Source organism: Calypte anna, chromosome 1 (assembly GCF_003957555.1).
Source record: "Calypte anna isolate BGI_N300 chromosome 1, bCalAnn1_v1.p, whole genome shotgun sequence".
Classification (NCBI taxonomy): domain Eukaryota; kingdom Metazoa; phylum Chordata; class Aves; order Apodiformes; family Trochilidae; genus Calypte; species Calypte anna.
This window is the reverse complement of record NC_044244.1, coordinates 38,150,673-38,174,930: the sequence shown is the minus strand read 5'-3', so window position 1 is coordinate 38,174,930 and position 24,258 is coordinate 38,150,673. Positions and strand designations below refer to the sequence as shown.

The following is a 24,258-nucleotide window of genomic DNA, read 5'->3' as shown; positions in this document are numbered from 1 at the left end:
AAAAGGGAGGAGAAGAAATTAACATTTTGAGTTGTTCAATAAAACAATACCTTTACAATTTTAGCATCCAGCAACATGGAAATATCCAAGCACTGGACTGGAAACCACCATTACATGAACTATACACAATAAAACGCAAATAAACCTTGCAAAGTTTTGTGAAAGAACTTTTCAAAATGAACAAGCTGTCAATGAGATTGTAACAAAACAATCCCCAAAAAACAGAGTTAATGTTCCATACTTTTAGAGTAAGTGAATTGTGTCTGATCTTGTTCTCAGAAGCCACAGCAATCTTCAAAGGACCAAGAGACAAATACCAAACACCTTCTACTTTGGAGACAGAGGGAGTTATAGTTCTGAGGAAGAAGATGGCAAAGGTGTTTTGGATGTCATGCTAGCCTCTTGCAGGATGAAGTGCTGCTTCATGTGCTACTGGGGTTTGAATCATGCAACAGAATCCTAGCCTAGGTGATCTTCTCTGATTTGTAGCCTCTCATTCATATGGGTTGAGGTCACTCCTCAGTCCTGGTGCTAGGTTCATCTGGCTACCAGTGACACTGGTGCTCCATTCTAGATTGTCCAAGAGTTACCTACAGCTAAAGAGCCAAGACAGGCGACTCCTGTTGCAGGACAAACGGTGCAATACTACTGCAATCTTTTATGCTAGCTTCATTAACTTTAAGTTACCAAAAATAAATAATTTTGGGCTGTTTAATATCCGAGCTGTTAGCAGAATTCAGTGATTTATTTGCAACCAACAACATCTTCTGATCAACAGAGCCTCTCTAGGTGAGGAAAGATTAAATCACCTTATAAACTTGTGTGCCAACACCACAGTCGTCTGCAGAATCTGTATCAGGTTAATACTTGCATGTAAGTCACCTATAAAACCTCAAAATTAACCCCATACTACACAGGCCAGACTATATAGCAAACAATTAGCTGAGTGCACGATTCTACTGCCTGTGAAATATGTTTTCATCAGCAGAGGAGCAGCAGAAAGATTTTGAGCCAGAAGCAATCTGCTCAGGGGAGAGGTGGCATCAAGCAAGAGAATCAATGAGGCAAAGCCATCAGTTATTTGCATTATTTTTGGACTTTCCATCAAAGATGCCATTTTATATAATATTAGCTTGCATACAAAAAAAAAAACCCAAACAAACAAAAAAACTTCAATGACTGGGTAAATTTACAAAGAAATTCTGAATTTTTTTTCTTTTTCAAAATGTTTTTTCCTTCAAATTCAATATAATGTAACTGTAAGTAGAACTGTCCATTTCCTTTACCCATATTGTTGTATAACATCTACCTCTCAGCAAGAAATCCTAATAGTTCCCATGAATCTTCTGTTACAATGAACAGATGTAGGGCCTTTGCTACAATTCTTTTGTACTTGACATGCTCAGGCACAAGTTTTCAACTTCCAAAGAAACAAAAGAAGTGGGTCCATAAAGAAATAAAGTATATATATATTCCCTGCAAAGGTTCTGCATTAAAAGAATAAGAGAAAAGTCTGCTGGGGGAGGCATATGCATTAAATCTGAAGATTTTCCCCAACATGTAAGCACTTCATCCAAAAATCAACTTCAGCTGTCATAAAAAGCGCTGTAGCTCTTTGTATTCTCATATCATTCACTAACTGAAAACATTTACAACACGAAAGCTTTACAAGAATTTAACAATTCAAGTAATTCTATAGAATGACTTGATTTAAAACATGTCCTGAAAAGTAAGCAATTAGTCAGCACTTCTGGGAGGCACTCAAAATTTCCTGTGTGGTGAACAATACATTTAGAAGTGAGAAAAGCCAGTTCATTTTGACAGTGTTTCTTATGAAGAAAGCTGATCAAGTGTCTAAATGGTAATTTCTGGGGAACTGTAACAATGATAAGTCTTTTCCCTGAGTACAAAAGTTTAAAAAATAACAAGAAAACAGCAGCTCAAATATATGATTCTGCCTTTACAAACAGTACTTGCTCAAGAATGTGAAGAGATACACCCTTTTCTTCCTATCTTGAGTGCTGAAGCAGAAAAACCTCTTTTCCACTTGCTCAACTTCATGAGCAGTTCTTAAACCTGGTGCTGTCCTGCACTTAGTGGTATACTAACTAGTCTTTCCCCAAGCAAAAAAGTCAAGATTTAAATGTCAGAGTATGTGCAATTCTCAGTTGCTCATTTTATAAAGAGGGTCTCATGCTTAACACAGATCAGGAATAAACAGTTTCAGAAAGGATAACTAGGACCTGGAAGCCTTGTTGAAACTGCATGGAAAGCCTCCAGCTCATTTCAAAACAAAGCTGAACAAGCACCCTCTTCCCTTTCTCTTCACCTGAAGTCCCTTCTTGTCTCTCCTGAGACACACATAATTATTTGATTGAACATCAAGACAACTAAAATAGAAAAAAAGTATAATAAGTTGCAGCATATGAATATGGAAAATGAGAAGCTCAAACCTCCTTGTAGGAGATGGCCAGGAAGAGGAGGCTAAACACTTCTGAGGGCTTCCTAGACAAAAATACCAGAGTAAAAATTAGACATAGCTGCTGTGTCTCAGCTACCAACTAAGAAATATTTTTCCACTAGTAAATGTATTGCATTTCTCATTATTGCTAACAGACACAGGAGCCACGTCTATCTTCTACTGCAGTATTCTAGTTATACATATAACATCACACACAATTAACAGATGGTTTTGGCAGTGTCAGCAAAGGCTCCCTAAACCAGTTACTCTTCCATCACCACTACTGTTGCTGTAACATGCTCTGGAAGAGTCCAGTCCTATTCCTTCCAACTATCTCAACAGGGCTGCAAAGAGACCCTCAGAGAAGGGCTGCTGAGTGCCCTACAACAGGCAGGTTGTTAAAAAGAAGTGTTGGTGAAACACTTATTTTTAATACATGGGACACTGCCAAGAAAATGCATTATTTATTGCTATATATGTGCTAGCTTATCTGGTACCTGACATTTAGTTTCAAAATATGCATTCTCATGTTTCCAGTAAAATACATAAAATAAACACATACACAAGCACAGAATAGACAAGTAGCTTGATACTCACATCAATTTGATTGTGAAATACTTGATGTATCCTACTTTAGATCAACTACATTTGAAAAACTGTAATGAAAAAATGAACTTGTGGCTAATGATTACCTTAGTGTAAATTTTGTTGCTAAATCATTTCATGAATTGCAAGAGATTACATAAATGTATCTGGAATAACCATCAACTGAGCATAGTAGGAGATGGATCAGACTGCAGGAAAATTAGAGGGGGTTTTGCTTTTCCAAGCTTTAAATTTTATTAAGTGTTCTGAGATCCTTTTATGGCTTTTTCCTACCACTGTCTGCCAGGTAAAAGTGTGAAACCAAAACACATTTACAGGGCTAAAAAAATTTTTAAATGTTAGGGAAAGAGCATGCATACAAGAACAATTTTGGGATTTTTATTTATATTCCAGTGTTTGTGCCACTCTTCCACCTATGTTTAGAGGTTTGGAAAAAGTTCTGAAATGCAACCAGTTTTACTAAAAGCTAAGAGGTTCTGTCTCATAAAATTACATTAAAGAACTGTAATTTTGCAGTTTCTGCAAGGCAAAGTAGATACTTTACTGATTTACTTCCTAAAACACACCCTTCAACTTAGAAAGTGACCTCTGCAAAGATGTAGAAGAAAATATTATTTTGTCCTTCAATTACAGCTGGTGGAGGGTTTTCTTTGTTTTGGTTGGGGTTTTTTTGTTTGTTAAGGAAAGGAGAGGGTTGGTGTTTGGGCTTTTTGTTTGACTTGTTTCTTTTTAAACCGAGGTATATTGAAGTATGTATTCCTACTGCTTTAACAGACCATCAGCATGGAAAAACGTATGAATCCACTTTACCTTTTATCTATTTCATTTTTCTTCTTTTAGTTTTCTCTTTGTGTAAAGTATTATGAAAGAGTACAAAAGTACAGAGTCATCTAGTTTTGATAGCGTATTACTGAAGGTATTTGGAAAATATAAACAGTCCTAAAAAAGACCAACTAGCTTGACAACAGTGCTAAGGAGTATCTCCGTCTCTCTGGCTCGAAGCCAAATAAAAATATTTCGACTGTGTTTTTCCTCCCTTTTCTCCCACAGCTTTGGAATGTTAGGTGGAATGGGCATTAGCACTTCATCTTTTCTTACATTCTTAAATGGTTTTAGTATCTCATAAAACTTACACTATCATTGGAGCCAATTTATAGGCTGTAAAGAGATAGGAAAAGCATAAATCCACCCTTTTGCTATTTCCAAAGCTGGAAATATAAGCAGTGCAAAAGAAACATCCTTCCTGCTTATATTTTTCCAAAGGCCTATTGAAACTGTGGAATAAAATATTCAAGATATGGTATTTCTATAAAGCTCAGCAAAGTCATGCTTTACAAAGAAAACACCTTCCTTTGGAGGAAAAGACCCAAACACACAAGTTCAATAAACTATAATGTAAAAAGGCTGCATGCAGCTAAAACATCTCTCATCTTTCCTAAGAAACAATGCATTGATTTCTCCCTCCAAGAAGCTGACTAAAAAAAAATACATGAAATGGAAGTAAAAGATACTCATTTTCTTGCTTGTTTAGCAAAAAAAAAAAGAAGATATAAATAAGAACTAGTTTACAGATTAAAAAAAAAAACAACAACTATCAAAAGATTACACAGCATCAAGGATTTTCCATCAGCCTTTCACTTCAGGAGACCTGTCACTTTATCACAGATTACTACCTACAGGGTAACCTCAATCTAGCTATTTACATAACATCACCAAAACCACCTCTGAATTTAGCATTTCTGACAACACAGCTTTGTCCAAGACCAGAACAAAAAGATTTTACTGTAAGTCATGTCCAGGGACTGAAATGAGAGATAGATAGAATCAGACCTGTTCTAGAATGGCTAAACCAAAACAAGACTTTTTAAAACAAAAGTTCCCCAAAGGATGGGGAGAGGAACTCATATATATATATTTTCTGCACTAAAACATGTCTTAAATTGTTATTACTACAATATACTGATTCTCTCATTTCTTCTGCTGTTTTGATAAAGCATAAACATCAACAACAAAGCTTGAAAAAAAAATCCACCACTTCACACTAGAGAGAGGAACAAGCCAGTCCACAGACACCTGATGGCTCTTCAAGCAGATTATACTGGATTTTACATTGCAACTTCTCCATTTCTTTTCATCTTCTCCAGTACTTCCAAAATAAGTTTCTAGTACTTTTTAAAAATTGCTTATGATGCAAATTGTTTTCAAATCACATTAATAGAAAAGAAGGAAACAATGCAAAATAGCACAGGATAACTTCGGTAACTCTAGAATCAATTATTTAAAATCATTCAACAAACAAGAATTTTAACATTTTTAAATATTTTCTTTTAAACAAAACTTACCCTCTTGCAGGATCTAAGGCGATTGCCCTGGGTTGATCCAACTCTTGCCAAAACAAAACTTTTCTTAGTGATCCATCTAAATTAGAAACTTCAATCCGATTTGTTTCAGAATCCGTCCAGTATAACTTCTCTCCCAGCCAGTCACATGCCAGCCCGTCAGGTGACAGAAGTCCAGAAATGACCACATTTTGTACACTCCCAGATTTATTGAATTCTGTTCGTTTAATGGCTTCTTCACTTACATCACTCCAGTATATCAACCCCTTTACAAACAGGAAGTCCACTGCTGCTGCATCCTCCAAGCCACCCACGATCACCGTCGCGTTCTCCTTCCCGTTGGCAGCGTCCACCAGGCGCAGATCCCGCCGGTTGGCATACAGCAACAGTGGGGCAGCTTTAAATGGGAGAAATAAGGGGTGGGGAGACAGACAGATGTGTTAACACCACTTATATCAAGTATAACTCACACCATGATGGTGCATCAGGCCATAAATACTAATTTAAGAATATTTTTTTTTAATTAAAAAAAAAGGTGAGGGGACATTTTGAAGTTTGACTAAAAAGCACCAACTCAAAGCCTTTCAACAGTGCTGCAACTCAAGATGATAACTTTGTAATGGGCGGCTCATTATTCTGGGCTGTGCATTATCAAAATAAGATTAAAGAAGAAGGGAGAGAACAAAGAAAATGAAGGTTTGAAGTGCTCAAATGACACTGTTCCGTAGAGAAGGATGCATAAATAAGAATGTGAACGACAAACGTAAAGCAGCTCTCTAAGCACTCAGTGCTAGCTCACCTGAGCAAAGATTCCTTTCTTTTTTTTTTTTTGTTACAGTTTAGCAATACACACCCCTCTGCTTTAAAAATACAATTCATGTCAGAGTATCAAAACCACCTATGTTGATACTCTTCAAAATCATATTTCAGATATTTTACATATAATACATGCAAATACAATACAGCATGAGATGAATGCTGTTTTAGGGTGTTGATGCTGGCATGAGGAGCTAGATAGAAAAATAAACCTACAGGACTAACAGCACTCAGTTCTTTCAAGCTCAGTTCTATCACTCCTAATTAATTGTGTAACATGAAGTCTTTATTATATATAAAGACTTTCTTTACTTACTCTATTGGTTTGCACAGTCTGTATATTCTTCATATACAACACACCCAAGATGACTAATGAAAAGCAGTAACCATGAAAACAGTTTCTCAAATGTAATATGGCTGCTTAATTGTCCTTAGCCACAAGCTATATATAACATCAGGAAAATCCCTGTCTTATTTAATAGAAGGCTAAAAAAAGAATAAAATTGTATAAAGTAGACAAGCACATACTTTTAAACCCACTATCAGAAAATACCTCTACCTTTCCCTGTACTAACTTGGGCACTCCAGCAATGGAGCTGTACAGCAGCATTCAGATACATACTATGACTGGCATACTAAATGCTCCTCTACCTGTCACCACACACATTTAAGTAAAATCTTGCAAATTTATTCATTAGCATATGGAGGCACTCCAAACTTGCAGTAGGATATGTATCCTAACCAAAAGGCTTATGTTTATAGAACCAAAGATGTTTATGGTTGAATAACACCAAGGACCATCACATTACCAGAAAAGATCCAATTCCTTACATGAGGAACTCACCCTGAAATTACGAATACTAACATCTACTTCAGAAAATTCAAAAACTAATTTCCAAGATCTGATTACTCCCCTCATCACCACAAAACTGCTTCTCAAAGACACTGCCACTTGCATATTGGGAGAAGCTGAAGAAACTTTCTTAATCCAAATAAACAGGTTCTGCTATGCATGATTGGAAGCCTTTTACTTGCTTCCTTAAAACCCAAAGGAAAAAAAACAAAACAAAAACAAAAATCCATCGAAAAAAACCCCACAAACAAAAAGCAACAAAAAACCCACAAGAAAAACAAAACAATTGTTTAGACTTTCATTCTATTTTTAGAAAATTAAATATAAATTGATTTATGACAAATTTTTGATAGACAGTTATAAAAATGGGGAAAGAAGTTTTGTTGGTTTTAGTAATGCTAAAGTTCTATTCCCCTCTCCAGAAATTATGCTTTCATTGGGAAGTAAAACATTCAGTTTAGAGATTAGATTTCCATGGAGAAAGGGTAGCCTTTGTTAAATTAGAAAGCAGTATCCTCTCATTAAGTAGGTTTGTTACATTACTTTGCTATCTCCTTCCCTGCCTTGCATAATTTCCCACCTTCTAAGGACTTAAAATTACAGTACAGTTTCTTGAGGTGCAGGTTGCTAATAATCATGGAATTTTCCAGAAAAAAAGCATTCAATAACCTGAAAGTGGTAAAAATTACATTTGCAATAAAGCCCTCTACTTTTTAAAACCTGCAACTGTAACCTGAAAAATCAGCTAACAGCCAGCTCAGTGCCAGTGTCAGAGCACCACAGGAAAGCATGCAGCCAGCTGTCAGAGATGTCTCCAATAAGACAGCACACATAGCATTTGAGAAAAGGTAAATCCATGCACAAATGAGTGCAGGTTCAATTATTACGTGCAACACAGGGCAAGAGTACCCATGCACACAGCATGATCTTATTTGGAACACCAGGAATGCCAAGTGTTACCAAGGAAGCCTGAAGGCACTGCTGAGCTTGACACAACCACACTGGTTATTCACTCCTTGCTGGAGCTCAGGTCTGGTTGAGGAAGGACTGGAGAAACCATTCTTTATCATGAATGATACAAGCTATTCGAATGAAGGCTCAGAAGCAAACCAGCAACACTTAGGATTTTTAGTTTCATGAAGATTGATTCAATGCCACAACTTGTAACACATTCCACAGGGCTGGCAGATGAGGATATTAAGCTTTCCAATTTGTTGCGACATTTGGGAATGAAGCATGCATCACCAAGATAATAAAAACCAGGTTTGTTCCTCCAGCCCTTTCCATAAAACATGAAGGTTTCAAAGTCCTATAAAACTCAAGTACTAAAGTTAGCAGCATTAGTATCTAGTATAATCTTTGCCATTTACTTAAGCAGCAATGCTAGAAGGAAAACCATGGCAGAAGATCACATCCTGCCCCATATAAGTCACTTTAAAAGGAGCACAGGACACTGCAAAAATGGCTTGCTTGCATAATGCAGCTCCCAACTATAGTAATAGCCTCCAGGAAGAAGTCCAAGAGAAACTCCTTTCAAAGCTAAAAAACTATTCCACAGTTTAAGCTGTAATAGGGCAAAGAGATATTACTTAGATTATTATTTTAAGTCTTCAAAGCCCATCTCTCTTTATGTATGTTTCTACTTCCCTTCTACAGACACCATAAAAATACACATTTTAACTGCAACAAACTATAATGCATTAAAGAGAAATACACCTTTTGAAAAGTAAAAGAAAAAAACACCCATCTGGGAAATAAGTGACTAAAACAGTAGTGAATATTACCATGTTATCAATCATCTGAGAGGTCTACACATACCCTCCTGATTAAAGTACCCAATACAGAGTAAAAGCTAAGCTTAGTCATAAAATAAGCTTTTTAGTATCCACTTGTAGAGGCAAACATTTGCTTAGAGAACAAAATAGATACAAAAACTAAAGTTTAACACATTTGAACTGCAACAAAATAAACCTAAGGAACTCTTGCAATAGTGGGTCACTGAACCTAAACTGCTTCTGAATTCTTAATATTCACCTAATGCCTTCCCTATGCTTACCACATTCCATATAAAAATCCAGCACTGCCTTTACAACTAGAATTCTACACCAGCACCCTTTTCCTCACCACAGAACTTCAGTTCTTCTACCAAATATTTCTCTTGGCTTCTTGGTTTTTTTCTCTCTAGCATACTGAATGTTGCTAATCCCCAAGATACTTGAGTCTGGGTTGCCCAACACTTGTCTACTTAAGTCTTAAATTGTACATCTGATTTTGTAATGAACAAACATTAAAAAAAACCAAAACCACAAAACAAAAACCTACCAAAACACCCCACTTTACCAGCTAAAAATGTTTAAATGTTTTTCAATTTTGTGTGTGTGTGTGTTTAAGTGGCTACTTTAAGATGTCAGAATTTGTCCCACTTCCCTTTAACTAGTCCAGACCCCTTTTCCACAAGTTTCTGCTTGCTTCCTTTCCACTTTCAATGAACCATGACACTTCAAGGAGCCACAAAGTCAGAGTTACCTTCAACACATTCATTCTCTTTCACTGACGTGGAATTTAGCCTGGTTAAAACAATTAGCATTGTCTTATTTGCCCCAAACTCTTTTTTCTCATGCCCAACCCTGCACAATGCTCTTCTACCTCCTCACGTAGATAAGGGCCCCTCCCCAAGCTGATTCAAATCCTGACGTCAGTGAAAGGTTTGCTTGGGTTAGTGAGTTGAATTGACTCAAGAAGCAGTCCAGCAAACTCCAAAAGTAATGTAAGGCAAACAGCAGGGAACTGGAAGGGGGAGCAGCTCTCCCCCCTTTAACTGTCAGCCTGCTGTATCTGCTCAAAATGCAACTGCAGCCACATCCTCTCTCCTTGGCTCCACTCTCAGCTTTCAGCTCCTGACCTGACTTTTGCACTGGCCCCACCACTTGTCCTGTACAACAGTGAGACAGGGCAGGGACCTAAACCAGCAGAAGGCTACCATGCACTCCCACCACCTGCCAGAAAGTATTTTTTAGCCATCCAGAATCAGTTCAGAACAAAATCAGATATACATAAGCACTAGCAGACCAGGGAAAGGGATGACTGCATCAGGCTGGGCAAATCAGTTGAACCAGTTGCTTGTGAGCCTCCAATTTAGAAACAGGACCTGCCAGACTAGAGGTGGCCACCATAAGCTGTGGCAACTTGCCCCAGTATACCAACGTAGTCCAGCCGGTAACACTGGGAAACTGCTCACATTGGGGAAAGAAATATCCATGCAGGATATTATCAACTGGTAAGAAACCCATGGAATGCTACACTGGAAGATGGCCTGGAGCTGGGAAGAGAAAACTGCCCTTCCCCCTTTTTAAAAGTGTTGCTCAAGAACTCTGAGCACCTAGAAGTGAATTGACACTGCCAAGCACACTGCCACAAGGACAGCAAACACAAGAACTGGAAAAGAGGAGATGCTGTGATGAGATATGCCAAGCAAATACACATGGTCCTGGATGAAGCAGTGAACATGAAGGATTTGCCAGATGCCTTGATGGAATGACATCCACCCACATGCAGCCCACAAGAGAAGGAGAAGCAGATAAGTGGGCATAGATAACCAACAAAGAGCATTAATTGCAACCTCCTCAAAACCACTCTAAACACAAAACTCCTTGTATGTAAGACAGTCACTCCCATTCCCAAGATGGCCAACAGAGAGCCAACCCAAAAGCGTAAGAAAAACTTTCTGCATGGACACGAGGATTCTGGCACTGTCAGTTCTGTGGACTTTCCCTTTATTCCTCAAGGTTCAAATTTCTTCATCATTGTTTAAGCTTATAACGAATTCTGTTTAATCACTATCTGTGAATGTTTGAGTTTTGCTGGCTCAGTTTGGTGGAGCAAAAGTGCTGAGGTAGCACTGAGATTAAAAACAGGGAGACCTGTATCAAATCAGAAGGGAGGCAAGTTGCAAATGAAAAAAAAAATACCCTGAAAAGCAGAGAACCATCCTCAAGAAACTTATGCAGAAGTGGTTCATATTTTCAAACAAATAAAAAAATCACCAGGAAATACAGAAGAGTTTTGCACAGAAAGCATCAGGCCAGGATTTTGCAGCAGGTATTCCATAACAGCACCTTTCCTCATTTAATCCACACAATTTTTTAAGAAAACTAATGAACTGACTTACCAGTAGCCCCCAGTGAACCTTCACTGTACTCAGCACAGGTACTCACCTGTGTACTTGTTCGATTTTGGGCCTCTCATTACAGCAAGGACATTTATCTACTAAAGTGTGTCCAAAGCAGGGCAACAAAGCTGATAAAGTATTTGGAGCACAAGTCTCATGAGGAGCTGCTGAGGGAGCTGGGGTTGTTTAGCCTGGAGAAGAGGAGGCTGAGGGGAGACCTTATTGCTCTCTACAAGTACCTTAAAGGAGGCTGTAAAGAAGTAGGGATCACTGAACAGACGTTCAGTGAAGTTACAAATGACAGGACAAGAGGTAATGGACTCAAGTTGTGCCAGGGGAGGTTTAGATTGGATGTTAGGAAGAATTTCTTCACCAAAATGTTTATCAGGCACTGGAACAGGCTACCCAGGGCAGTGGTGGAGTTACCATCCCTGGAGCTATTTAAAGTTGTGTAGGCACAGTGCTTAGGAATATGGCTTAGTTAAGGTCTTATCAGTGTTAGGTTATAGTTGGAGTCGATCACCTTGAAGGTCTTTTCCAACCTAGGAGATCCTGTGACTGCTAAGGGAGAGCTCCCCTCTCTCTGAACCTCCTTGGGTTGCAGGACACAGCAGGCAATCTGGACTTCAGTATAAGGCAGCACAAGTTTGTCAGAAAGGGCTGTTTCTGCTCTTGTCGGATAACCTAACGCATATTCCACATGCTAGAGCCATACAAGGGCTGTTCAGATAGTAACTCAAAAAGTCACAAGAACAGTGAGGCTTGCCAGTGAATGAGATGAGTAACAACATGAGTGCAAAAGCAAAGACACCAAGCAGTAGCAATGGCACTTGGATTCTGCACCAAGTTAGTTTCTTCTGCACCACTGTTAGTTTTGCTGGCCTTTGGCCAGACAGGAACTTTGGAGACCAAGAAATCCTGCAGGACTAGATGAGACAAAGGCATTAAACCATTCTTTAACCTGCTGGATAATGAGGGAAAAAATCTTCTTCCAAAAGAACTACACAGATAGAGGCAAGAGAAGGGGAGGAAGAAAAAAACAGAGAACAAGGAAGGACAGAAATAGCAAGTCCATGCAGAAAAAGCAAAAAGGCCTGGCAGAATATAGCACAAGCACACAACTGAAGTACACCAAATACTTCAGCATATCACAGGCAAATAACTTTCTGAATAGCAGGCATAGCCTGTCAAATCACCCTGTTGGGAACAGAACTATAGAACCATCAGTTGATGATTTTCAAATTATCACAGTATGTCTCCTCTTACTGTTAAGCAGCACATCCACACTGATCCACTGTCTCAGCTAGGGAAAGGTGATTCAGCTCATCTTTCCATAACAATGGCTCTCCTACTCTGAACTTCTTTCCATTGCATTCTCATGAGGATAAAACACACCACTTTGGCAGCTGACATCTTTATAACTTAATATGCTGAATCTATCTTGCTTACAACTGCCTAGGATGAGCAGACCACAATGCTCCCTGGTCAGATATCTGCTTGCAGCTGCATTGCCATACCTTCTTCCAATACCCTGCTGCATACAAGAGAGAGCCTTAAAGTGGCAAGAAAATTAAGGTGACATGGCAGCAGCACAGTACACATTCCTTGGCCAGCAACAGACTCTGGAAAGCAGGAAAGATTAAAGAGACATTTGACCAGGTAGCACCATGATCCATACTAATGTCAGCAGAACTTCAACATTACACTTCCCATTTCCTCAGGTGTCACCATAACCTGCCTTCAACACTCTCCCACTCTCAAACAGCTGTCAGAACAACACAGTGCTACAGATGAAGTCACACCAGTCCCACTCACATTGGCAATACTTCCCTAGTTCTACTGGAAACACCCATGCTTAATCGACACAATCTGTTTAATTAAAAAAGTCACTATGCATGTAGACTGCTGCAAAGCATCTCCTGTCTGCAAGGTATGTTTCTGACAGTTCTCCCAAGCACACACCTTCACTCACACAGAAAAAGAAATCTTGTTTTGCTGCACTGCACCAGTTAGAGTCCCACATCTGAATAGGGATGGTATTTTGCAATCCAAACTTGAAGCCACGTGGTGACAGATAAGACGACCTGATCACACTGAAATGAAGCACTACCCTTCACACCTTCTGGTGTCATCATTTCCTACAGTCTCTAACACAAAAAATAATAATTTAAAAAAATAAAAAGCCTAACTCATATCCCTGATGAAGCTGCTGCTGAAAGACTGTGCATTGCTAAGCCCCTCCACTGCAATAGATCATCAAGATACAAAGTTGTGATGCTGTAACAGAGGCAACCCAGGTCCCAAAAGGCTGCTGTATACCCTGGCATGCTGAGACAGGAATGCTCCAAAGCTTGTCGGTAGTCTGGAGAGATGACAGTTCATGAGCTGCTCAACCTGGACAGCACACCTTTGGAGGTACACAACCAGTTGAGAAGGGCCTGGGAGAGCTTGCCCTCAAATCACCACTTGCCTCCATAGGTGAAGGATTCCCAGTTATTCTGACAAATATCTCATAGGAATAGCCACAGACAAGGGGTCCCTCAGCTCAAAGTTCCTCATGGACCAACAAAATCCTCACCTTGAGCAGCAGCACGCTGGTTTACTTTTGAACCAATCACTTTTCCATATTGACAAGAAGTTCATAGGCACTTAGCTACCCTCTTCAGAGACTTTTGGCAATTTATCTGAGCTGCATGTCTAGTACAAAAAAAATATTTTCCAAATCTGTCAGTTTATCTCCTCAGGTTAAAAAAAAATTGTTTTGTTTTGTGGCTGGGGTTTTTTGTTTGTTTAGATTTTTAAAGCACTATCAGGAGGATGCTGTAAAGCATGAATGCAGAATTTAGCACAACAGACTCCAACACTGAGAAGTATACCTCAGAGGTAAGTGAAAGCCCTCAACTGGGACATAAAATAGCAGGACCAACTTGGGGCAGAGGGGATGGGGGTAGCAGCAATACTGCTTTATGGCAGTACTGTCTTATCACATTTTTCACCCCCACTACTCTGTAATTCTTCCACAAAGAATATGTCAGCTATCTAATGATTTCTTTCCAGGCCAAGCTTAGTGAACGGCATATTTGACAGTTCACTCATCATAACAAATACCGAGAATAAAATAACTCATACCTCCAAATAGTAAAACAATTCCACAGTTCTTGCTTATCATACAAGTCACATACTTTCTTCTAGACAAGACAGTATCAACAATTTTGAAAAAAAAATAGTAAGGATTCACAATGAACTAGAAAGTAAATGTATAAGATTAAAAGACAATTCTCACAGTACAAGCTAAAACAGCCAAAGGAAAAAAACATTTTCAAACCAAAATTACAATTTAAACAAATTCTTAAGACTATTAAGTTTACAACAGATTGAGATAATAAATAAAAATTCCATTCAATTTAACACTGAGGACTGTTTTTAAAGGGCAAGGAACAATATGTGCATACTTCATGAATTTTTCAAATTATTGCACATTTTATTTTGGCAACAGAATAAATCTGTGACCTATGTGATTTATTTTTTAAACTCTCAAAACCACTCCCATTCCAGTACTGATAATATCAAACATTCAATACTCATTAGATGTAGAGATATGTTAAAAAAACAAACAAAACATATATACATGCAGCATCCCTTGAAAAAGTGAACGAACTCTTTTTCATATTGAACAGGACCAATTTCTATTAATCCAAAAGAAAAACAAACCCATAAAGACAATGCCAAATTGGGATTATTTTATTAATTTTTACCATCCCCTCTGGGGTAAAGGCTAATTGTTGAGCCTCAATTTAAGTTATTAGAACACCAGTGTATTTTCCAAAGAGATATAAGAGTCAAAGCGAGGGTTACAAATTCCTACTCTTCTGTTATTCTTAATATTGCTACTCTACTAATCCATGTGTGGACAAGAACATTCTTGTATTTCCAGAGCGTTATCATTTTAATTAATGCTATGAGTACATGCAAGAGATTCATACACTGCTTTGACAAAACAATAAAGGAAAAAAGTCTGAAATTCTACTACACCTCACTTTCTGTTACCTTCCACATACCCTTAACTTCTAGAATTCAAACAAATACATCAGCCACCTTCTAGAAGTCTGAACTCTGACAATGGATAGAGGAAAATGCTTATCCTTGAAGAGTTCTGGACGCATAAACAGTTTAAAAAACAAACTCCAAAAACACAAGAACTATGCTTTCCCTCTGGGAACACATCAGGGAGGGAAGAGTAAGGAGAAAAATTCAAAGAACAAAATTACGTTTCAGTATCACAGGGAAGATAAAAAAAAATATTTGGTTAAGCAAAATTATACAGTTAGTTCATTAGGATTTTCTGTCTCAAACATGATTACTTTCCAAATCTGACATCAAGAGCTCACACATGGCCCTCATAAACAGAATTAAGACTATAATCCCATTTCTGCCACAATAATTCTATCACAAGGGAGTAATTCTATTTAGGTAATGTGATCCTGTAATAAGATACTAAAAAAATCTATACCAATGTTGCCATTTTCCGTGTCTGTTTATATTAAAAACATTTCCTTATTGTTCTCTCCATGTAAATAATGAAGTTCAAAAAGCATTCCATCTTTTAAACTGGCATGCTTCTTTCTACAAATAGTTTGTAACATTTTGCAAAGGAAACAAAGTATTACTAACTAAACCATTACTTCTTTTAACCTAGTCTTGGAATGGTGTGTTCTTAAAAACAATGGGAAAAGGCATTACAGTATTCCCATTCTATTCATAGACTGGTAGTTTTGACTCCATTTCAATATTGGTGGGGAACTGTGCCAACTACATTGCAATAGAAAGCGCTTTAGAAGATAATCACAAGGAGACAAAAAAACCTCACCCTATTTTCATAACTTTTAGAGGGGAATGTATTGAAAAGGTGAAATGGAGATAATCTTGTTACTACATTCAAACGCTATCACTGTGTTCAGACCAAGTTCTGTCCACAAGGAGCAAATATTGAGCCCGTTCACACTGTGAATCTCTAGCTACAAGTATTTGTAAACTACAATAATATCTAAAGAGCTTAAGGCTCCCTGTGTCAGCTTGCCTGCCAAATACATAAATAGGACAAGGTTTCTTCATGTTTAGGGTGTCAATACTCAGGATTATGTACTCTTCATTAGTGACGCTATGCTTTCCTCTTCCAAGCCTTGGACAATTACCACAAAAGACTGACACAGCTTCCTTGCTTAGAGCACTGTGTACTCTGTAACTCTGCAAGTGGTACACACTCTGAAACTGCACAGGTTTATGAAATGAGGCATAAGCTGAGGAAACAGAAGTTATTAGAGACTATATATCTTTCATTGAACAGCAATTACCTGCTAGAAGAGCTACCATTACAAAGAGTTTGGCACAGAGTAAGTGGTAGCACTCACCACATGCTCATCCTAAACCTCATGTACACATACCCACAGTCACCCTTAGTGAGCCATAGAATTAAAGCTGAGTTCAAGTGCTCAACTTTTAAGCAAGCAATGCCAGGTGCTCTATATAAATGCTAACAGACCATCCCTGAAGTTTGCCAGGCAGTTGCATCCCCTGCCATATCTTTCTAAGCAACTTAAATTACTTATTGGTAGAGCTCCATCTCTGGGAAACTCCTTACCAACCTAAATTCTGCTTCACTGACACTAACTGCCTTCAAAGTACAAACAGCCCCCATATGCCATCAAAGGAGTGGGGGACAGCAAAGAATTTCACCAGCCAGGTGTGGTCTCTGCCAGGTGAGCTGGCTGAAGCCTGTGGGCTTCTCAGCAGAACTGTGAGCAGAGATAAGTACACTTCCCAGCACAGGAGAGCCACTGGCCCAGACAGAAGTAGAAGCATGCAACAAAGCTTTAGTAACATTTCTGGTGTCACTCAACAAAACATGTACCCCTCCCTACAGTACAAGGAAATCGACTCTTCTGAAGAAGCCACCAGCAAAGCAACCCAAGTATTCAGCATTTCATAAGGAAATTAATGAGGTTAAATGTGCTGGGGACAAAGAATACAGTGTTTAAGTCTGCAGACTGGCTGTCAGAGATGAATGGTGACAGATCAGAAACTAAGACCTGTTTCTCCCTGTTTTCTTCTCCTACCCTACTCCCTCAGAAGGGAAACAAAATAAAAAATTTTTGCTCTACTTGATTTGAACTAAAAGGTAAATTGCATATTATATGCACCACCACCACAGCAGATACTCTTGAAGCTGGCATTTTTGAGATGCGACATCATCATAAAGGTGGATTACAAATGTACAAGGGAATCAGATTTCTTCAGTGCTCAATGACACAGTATATAAAAGGTTCCTATGCTCTAGATCCTGACCTATCTTCCTGCAAAAATGAACAAAAAACCCAAGCAAAGCCAAAACAAACAAAATAAAACCCACAAACCAATTAAACAAACAAAAAAGCCTAGCCACTACAGCTTCTAGCCAAATTCTTTACCTAGAACTCAGAGAATGCAGATGTAATCAATTCACTCGGGAAAAAGGAAACATGGATATGGTTAATAGCTGTCTAAGCACTATTGGTGTGAAGGATGAACAAAGCTTTTTACCTGAATATCTTTATATAACTCCCACTGTAGGATACGAGAAGCACATCATCTGCATACACCTCTGACAGTAATAATATTTAAACCATAACAAGAGAGTAAAAAAACAAAAACAAAAACCCACAACTCTTTTGAACATGAAAAGGAAGCAATAGTTTTAAAATGCCTGTTACCAAATAGATATTTTCATTTCTTCACTGACCATAAGCACAGAGGTCTGCAATGTTCAGTGTGTCTGCACAAACATCACGTATAATATTCCTATTCAAACAAGAGGTTTATGCACTGTCTGTATGATGGTGGTTTAAAACCAAAACAAAACAGCAATTGTGTGCTGACTGGAGAGTTATTTCTGGAAGAAAAGTAAGGCATGAATACTTGCAGAGAAAGAACTCTCTCATTATCACTTATTAAAAAGTTGAAACCTCAGTTTCACACTTATCTGCAGCTCCCTGACAGATGTGATGCCACCACTATTGCCTCTTTGCAGCTGTCAGTTATCTAACAAGATCCTGATTGGTTTCACAGCTGTCAGGAAGAACACAGCAAAGCTGCTATGAAGCAGCTCTGACTCCTCCATATGTACCCTCAGGGAGCAGCTTCAAGAAGCACTGTTGATTGTCAGAGAGGGAGGAATCCCCAAACCAAACCAGGGGCGGAGAGAGGAGAACAGAGACCTAACTATGATGAGGGTCAAGAGGTCCCAGGAAAGTGACCCCTTTCTTCTATAAGCCAGCATATGAAAAACAAAACAACACAAAAACAACCCCAAACCTCAGAACCTCCACAGCAAGTTGTCATGACAGTAACCTCCTGCCTCTTAGAAATCCAAATACTTGACCTGAAAACATCACTAGGATCTGGCTTATCCCAGTCCTTGGACAACTTCGAAAGACAAGTGCCTTCCTTGTGCATCCAATTCTGGCTAGTAACAGCCTGCTACTTCAAGTCCTTCTTAGTTTACAGGGTTACCAGTTTCACTGCTTTCCAGACCAGAACAAGTCGACTATAGTTTCCTTAAACTAATGATCACAGTTTAGTTGTTGTAAAACTCCATCCATTTGGGATTTTTTAAGTCAACAGGACTTGTTGTATAAGCAGATAGGATGCTGCAATCCACAAATACATGCTATTACATTTTCTGAGTTTCAGTCTCCAGCACTGTTACCTTAGCATGCTTCACAGCACAAGGACCAAACAGTGAACTTCATAACTTCATCTCTCCTTTCATGTATTAACTTATTCATACTCATGCTGGCACTGCCTCTGCTTCATTAAGGAACTGCTGACACCTCTTCTGAACTCAACACATCTGATTCAAACCAATTCTACTTGCATAGATGTTGTTTATTAGGGACAATGCGTGTAATGCCATTAAAAATTGATTTTTCTTTCCTCAGAGTTCAGCAGTTCCTGCTGTTTATCTCTATCTAAGGTAACAATTAGCCAAGTAGGAAAATTACTATAGTGTCACAAACAGAAGATTATGACTTCAAGTAGGTGATCAAACACAGCAGGAGACCTTGAACATAGAAGAAACAAAAATGCTGTTTGGATACAAATGTCTTCTGCAAGAGACAAAGATAAGAGACAAGAAAAGAAACGACAGTGTGGATGGTTTATAAACTGAATGTTTCTTCAAAGTGTCTTATTGAGAATCACCAAGTACACAAAAATTTCAAAAGCACAAGTCCCTACTTCAAGATTAATTTTAAGAAATTAGAGTGACAATATTATATGATGCTACATATGACAATGATTTCTGTGCTGTCATTTGAACTAGGCTGAACAGCAAGTAAGAGCCAAACAAATGGTTTACTCCGAACTTAATAAAATTAACTAATCAGGAAGAAGTTTCTCTGCATTCCAGCCTCAAGTTCTGAAAAGTGGGGTTTAACAGCCACAATAGGAGTAAGAAATGTTACACAGCCCACTTAAATAAGTATAATTGTATCTTTGAAAACAGGATACAATATGGCAAACAGATGCATAGAAAAAAAGAGAGAAAAAAAAAGAAAAAGAAAAAAAAAAAGAGGTTACAGAGGGGAAAATTTTGCTTTCCAAAGCACTGAGCAGCTGCACGGAGCAGTCACTTCAACTTAAACCACCTTTATTTTAGCTTTCATCGAAAAACACCAGTACTGATAAATTTTATAAATCAAAGCATATGGTTGATTGACTGTTAGCAATTAACCTCCTGCCTCATCTAGTGCAAAAAAAATTACAAGTGAACAGCAGAATTGTGGATGCAAATATCGCAGGTGATTTCTTCCAGAAAGACAGAACACAGAGAAATAGTTCATGTAGCTGAGTTGTAAAATTAAGGAAATAAAAAAAAAAAAAAAGTGAATTTTAAAAATACTTGGTTTTCTTAACAATTGTGTCCTGTAAGACATTTTCAATTTCATTTTGCTGGAGAGGGGAAGTGGAACAGAGAATTCTCAGCTCCTTTAAGTGACATCCCCTCGTAAGGCACTCGACTGCTGATTTAAAGCTGTATGAACATCCGTGGCAGTTCACCAGTGAAACACAAACTTCTCCCCAAGTCTCAGCGCAGAGCCAGCACAGCTGAGAGGATTTTTCATTCCTCTTCTCGGCAACTCCGCACGTTCAACTTGGCTGCCAGGAAGCTTTCAGCGAAACGCCACCAGTTCCCGGGCACTTTCCAACACCTCCCCCTCCTCCCACCGGGGAACACGCGAGGCTCCGAGCTCACCCCCACGCCCGGCAGGGTAAAACCCCACTCGGGGAGTGGGGAGGTGGGTTGGAGGACCCTGGCGATGGTAGCAGCGTTATTAGCCCGACACTAGCATGGCCGAGCCTCTGCCTTGAGAGCTGCCCGCTGCCCAAGGCTAGCTCAAGGGGTGCGAAGAGAGACAGCGAAGCGTACGCTGTTTTGGGAGGTTTGTTTGTTTGTTTCTGTTGTTTGTTTGGGTTTGTTTTGCTATTTATTAAAAAAAAAAAACAACAAAACAACAACCAAACAAACTTGAAAACAACAATGGGGCGGCGAGAGAACCGGCCGGTGGCCGCCGGTAAGGCGGGCTGCTCCCAAGCGCGGCTCGGGGCCGGCGGCGAAGTTGCTCAAGGAACCGGGGAGGCCGCGGCGTCGGCTGGGCCAGGGAGCTGCCCCCGCGCCGGGCCCCGCGCCCTGCCGGCAGCCAGGCCTCTCCCCTCCCGCACGCCCAAACATGGCCCCTCGCCACCAACCCTGCAACTTTTCCCCCCCCCTTGCCGCCGCTCCGCTCACCTCTCATCAGGGAACAAAAACTGCAGGCAAGTAGGCTGCGCAGGACGGCCCCCATCTTCCCTCCCTCCTCGCTCTCACCGGCGGGGAGGCGGTGGCGAGGAGCAGCACCTCCGCTGCCAGTTCATGCTTCCAGGCGGGCGGGGGAGGTGGCGGGGAAGGGGAAAAGGGGGGGGAAGGAAGGCGGGGAAGGGCGGACACGGAGATTGCCCCCTCGCCGGTCACTAGCAGGCGACTTGCCCCGCCGCGCCGCCGGGGAAGCGGGCGCTGCCCTCCATGCCGGCCGCTGCTTCACCGCAACCGCCGCGGCCGTTCCCCCATCCACCCGTCTGCTCGCTCTCCCGGCCTCGGCCTCGGCCTCCGCCTCCGCCGGGCGCGCACAGGCGCAGGGATACAGTCCTCCTCCACCTCCTCCCCCTGCCCGGCCTCGCCTCCGCCTCCCCTCGCCGCGCCCGGACGGCTCCCGGAGCACCGCCCGCCCGTCCCCCCTCCCCTTGCACCTCTCTCTCCCGTCAGGGACGGAGGGAGGGAGGGAGGGAGCGAGCGGAGGAGGAGGAGGCGGATGCGCGCGCGCAGCACCTCAGAGCCGGACAGGCTCACACACCCGCCCGGCAGCCCGGGCGCTGACAAAAGCCCGGCGGGGTCCAAACCACGGCGGAGCCGGACTGCTGGTAGGGGAGAGAGTGGGTTGGATGTCACCCCCCCCGCCCCCCAAGGTGGCCGCCTCGCAGTTAGAGTGAGGGGACGCGGCGGCCGAGGGGTAGGAGTGGGGGGGGGGGGTCCGACCGCCGCCGTCGCATTCCAGCGGGACTACTTGTCGTGCTTCACTCCCCTCCGCCGCCTGTGAGGGGGATCGAGGAGCAACACCGGCCCGGGAGGGACGGAACTACTTTCTGCCACAGAGCAGAGAGCGGCGGCGGCACAAAGGCGGTGGCGGCCGCTCCTGCTCCTCCTCCGCCAGGTGAAGGCGGCAGCGGCTCGGCCGGACACCATAGGGCTACCGGATGCTTTTTCAAGTGTTGTCCGCTCGCCATCCCGCTCGCTCTTCGACAGAGGCACCTCGGAGGCGATGGGTGCGCGGCCGGTCCGCGTTGCGGCGGGCTCCCGGCCCTTCCGCAGGGCTCTGAGCTGGGGCAGCTGCGGGGTCAGGCCGGCGTTTAAATAGTTATCGACCCGCGCTGCCCCGACGGCTGAATTAGGAACAAAGTTGTAGGGGGGTGTGGGGGACGGGCTGTAGTATTGGAGTGTTTCTTGGGGGGCGAATGGGGAATTAAGCAATGTGGTAAAATTAAGTTACAATTAATACTGTCGGTGTGGCAGTAATCTTTATCTTTCCCAGAGCAGAGCTAGCAGGCGTTCCTTATCAGCAGTGCTTACTGCTTGGCTGATGTAATGGTGTGTGATTTATTTCCCAGCACTTCTGGGGCTGGTTTGGCTTTTTGTCCCCCTTGTTAAACTCAAGTAGTAAGCAGGATTTGTGCTGATTGGAGCAGTAGTTAAAAGAGTGGCCAATGTGCTGTGTTTAAACCTAACTTACATCTGTGTAAACACACCCTTTCACCCTTCCTGGAGAAGCTAAAAAGTTGGTATTTTGTAAAATACTCTCACTTAAAAAAAGCTTCCCTCCTTACCAACTTTGTTCATTACTAATAAACAATACAAAATGCAGCTTTCTGGCATCTCTTCTAGGTTACAAAATCTACTTCAGTATTTCTCCAAGGAACAAGTCTAAATCTCTGTCATGCTCTCCTTCCCTCACAAAGTGTGACAGCTTCTTAGCAGTTTAATGGTATGAGGCAGAACAACTTGCAGTAAAAATTTGAGATCCTTGCATTCAGAAGTCCACATTATTTTCAGGATTATTAGAAACTTATGGAAACATTTAACTTTTAATTTCATATCTGTTGAACATGTATTTTCATAGCTTTTCTTCTGATTACAGTAGGAGATAACATCTGGTACAGATTAAAGGCCTAGGCATTGTAGACTGGATCTTAACACCAGGCTCCTGGAGTCATATGATAACAGATTTGGCTTTTACTGGGGAAAAAAACCCAAAAAAACCCAATAAAACAAACCCAGAGCTTTTTACAAAAAAAGTATATTTCCAAACTTCAAGGTTGCCAAAATGCATTTGGAAAACATAAACAATGCAACTCACAACAGCAATACCTCCCTGAGGCCAGGTCTATGTTACAAAATGTTGTCCTTGACTCTTCCACAGATGAAACAGCCTCCTCTGTTTCTGTGCTGTCAGCTGGGAGGATTAGCAAACTCGAGCAAGATCCACATGGATAATACAGGGGAAGGCTTCCCATGCAAAAATTAACCTATACAATAGGTCAATACCCCAATCCAACCCTTGCTGTCACCACTGAATTTTGCAGAGCTAGCAGAAGGAGCACAACTTTTTTTACTTTTTTACTTTTGTGTGTGTGTGTGGTTTAATTGGAATCAGAGAAGAAAAAAAGAGGTTTGTGTGTTTATTTTCCTTATACTTTGCAGTCATAATGTTGCACAATCTGTGATTAACCAATTACAGAATATGGAAGATCTGAAATGAATTTTTGGTATCTTAATCGCACGGTTCACAGCTGAGGAAAACCTCACTCCCAAACCCCTGCATCAGAGAACACATTTCTCTGCATGTTGTTCCCTCTTAAATCTTACCTGTTTTGCTGGAAACACTCTAGTGTCTTGAGTATCTCCCTTGGGTGCCTGATCCCCTGCCTGGATGCTCTTACTCTGAGAATTTTCTTCCCTGTTCTCCAGGCTGACAGGCTTTATTTTTAGCTTTCAAACATTATCTGCTGTCACCCCTCACACTGGTGCATAATTTGAGTCCTTCCCTTTCCTTCTAGGATTTCCTCTGAGCCATTTAATAATTATTGGCTTCACTTCCCCTCAGCTTAGCCCCTTTGCCCCACAGCCTGTGTATTCCAGCCCAGGTAACCTTTTTTAAACTCTTTTCCCCATCAACACTTAGGATTCAAGACCAAGTCTACATCTTAACTGTTTCTCAGTTTTACTTCTAATTCATACATTCTGAATTAACTCCACATTTTTTACAAAGTAAAATAGAAGGCAAGATTGCCACACATAGAAGGGCCTGATGATTGTTTTTTATTTGAGCTTAAAGTCTAAGTAAACAGGAGGAGGGAGGGAATGTTCCTTTTATTTTAGTAAGAAGTTCCT

General features: G+C 40.8%; 1 protein-coding gene across 1 annotated transcript in view; it reads right to left on the bottom strand.

Annotated features, from left to right (window-relative positions):
• LRP6 (LDL receptor related protein 6) overlaps nt 1–21,492 on the bottom strand; it is a 125,259-nt gene extending 103,767 nt beyond the window's left edge. Inside the window, exons 1-2 of the mRNA XM_030444560.1 lie at nt 21,067–21,492; nt 5,410–5,803 (exon numbers count right to left, since the gene is read on the bottom strand). Coding sequence (XP_030300420.1) covers nt 5,410–5,803; nt 21,067–21,121 — 449 coding nt within the window. The 5' untranslated portion in view covers nt 21,122–21,492. The remainder of the gene's footprint in view (nt 1–5,409; nt 5,804–21,066) is intronic.
• Between the last annotated feature and the right edge of the window lie 2,766 nt (nt 21,493–24,258).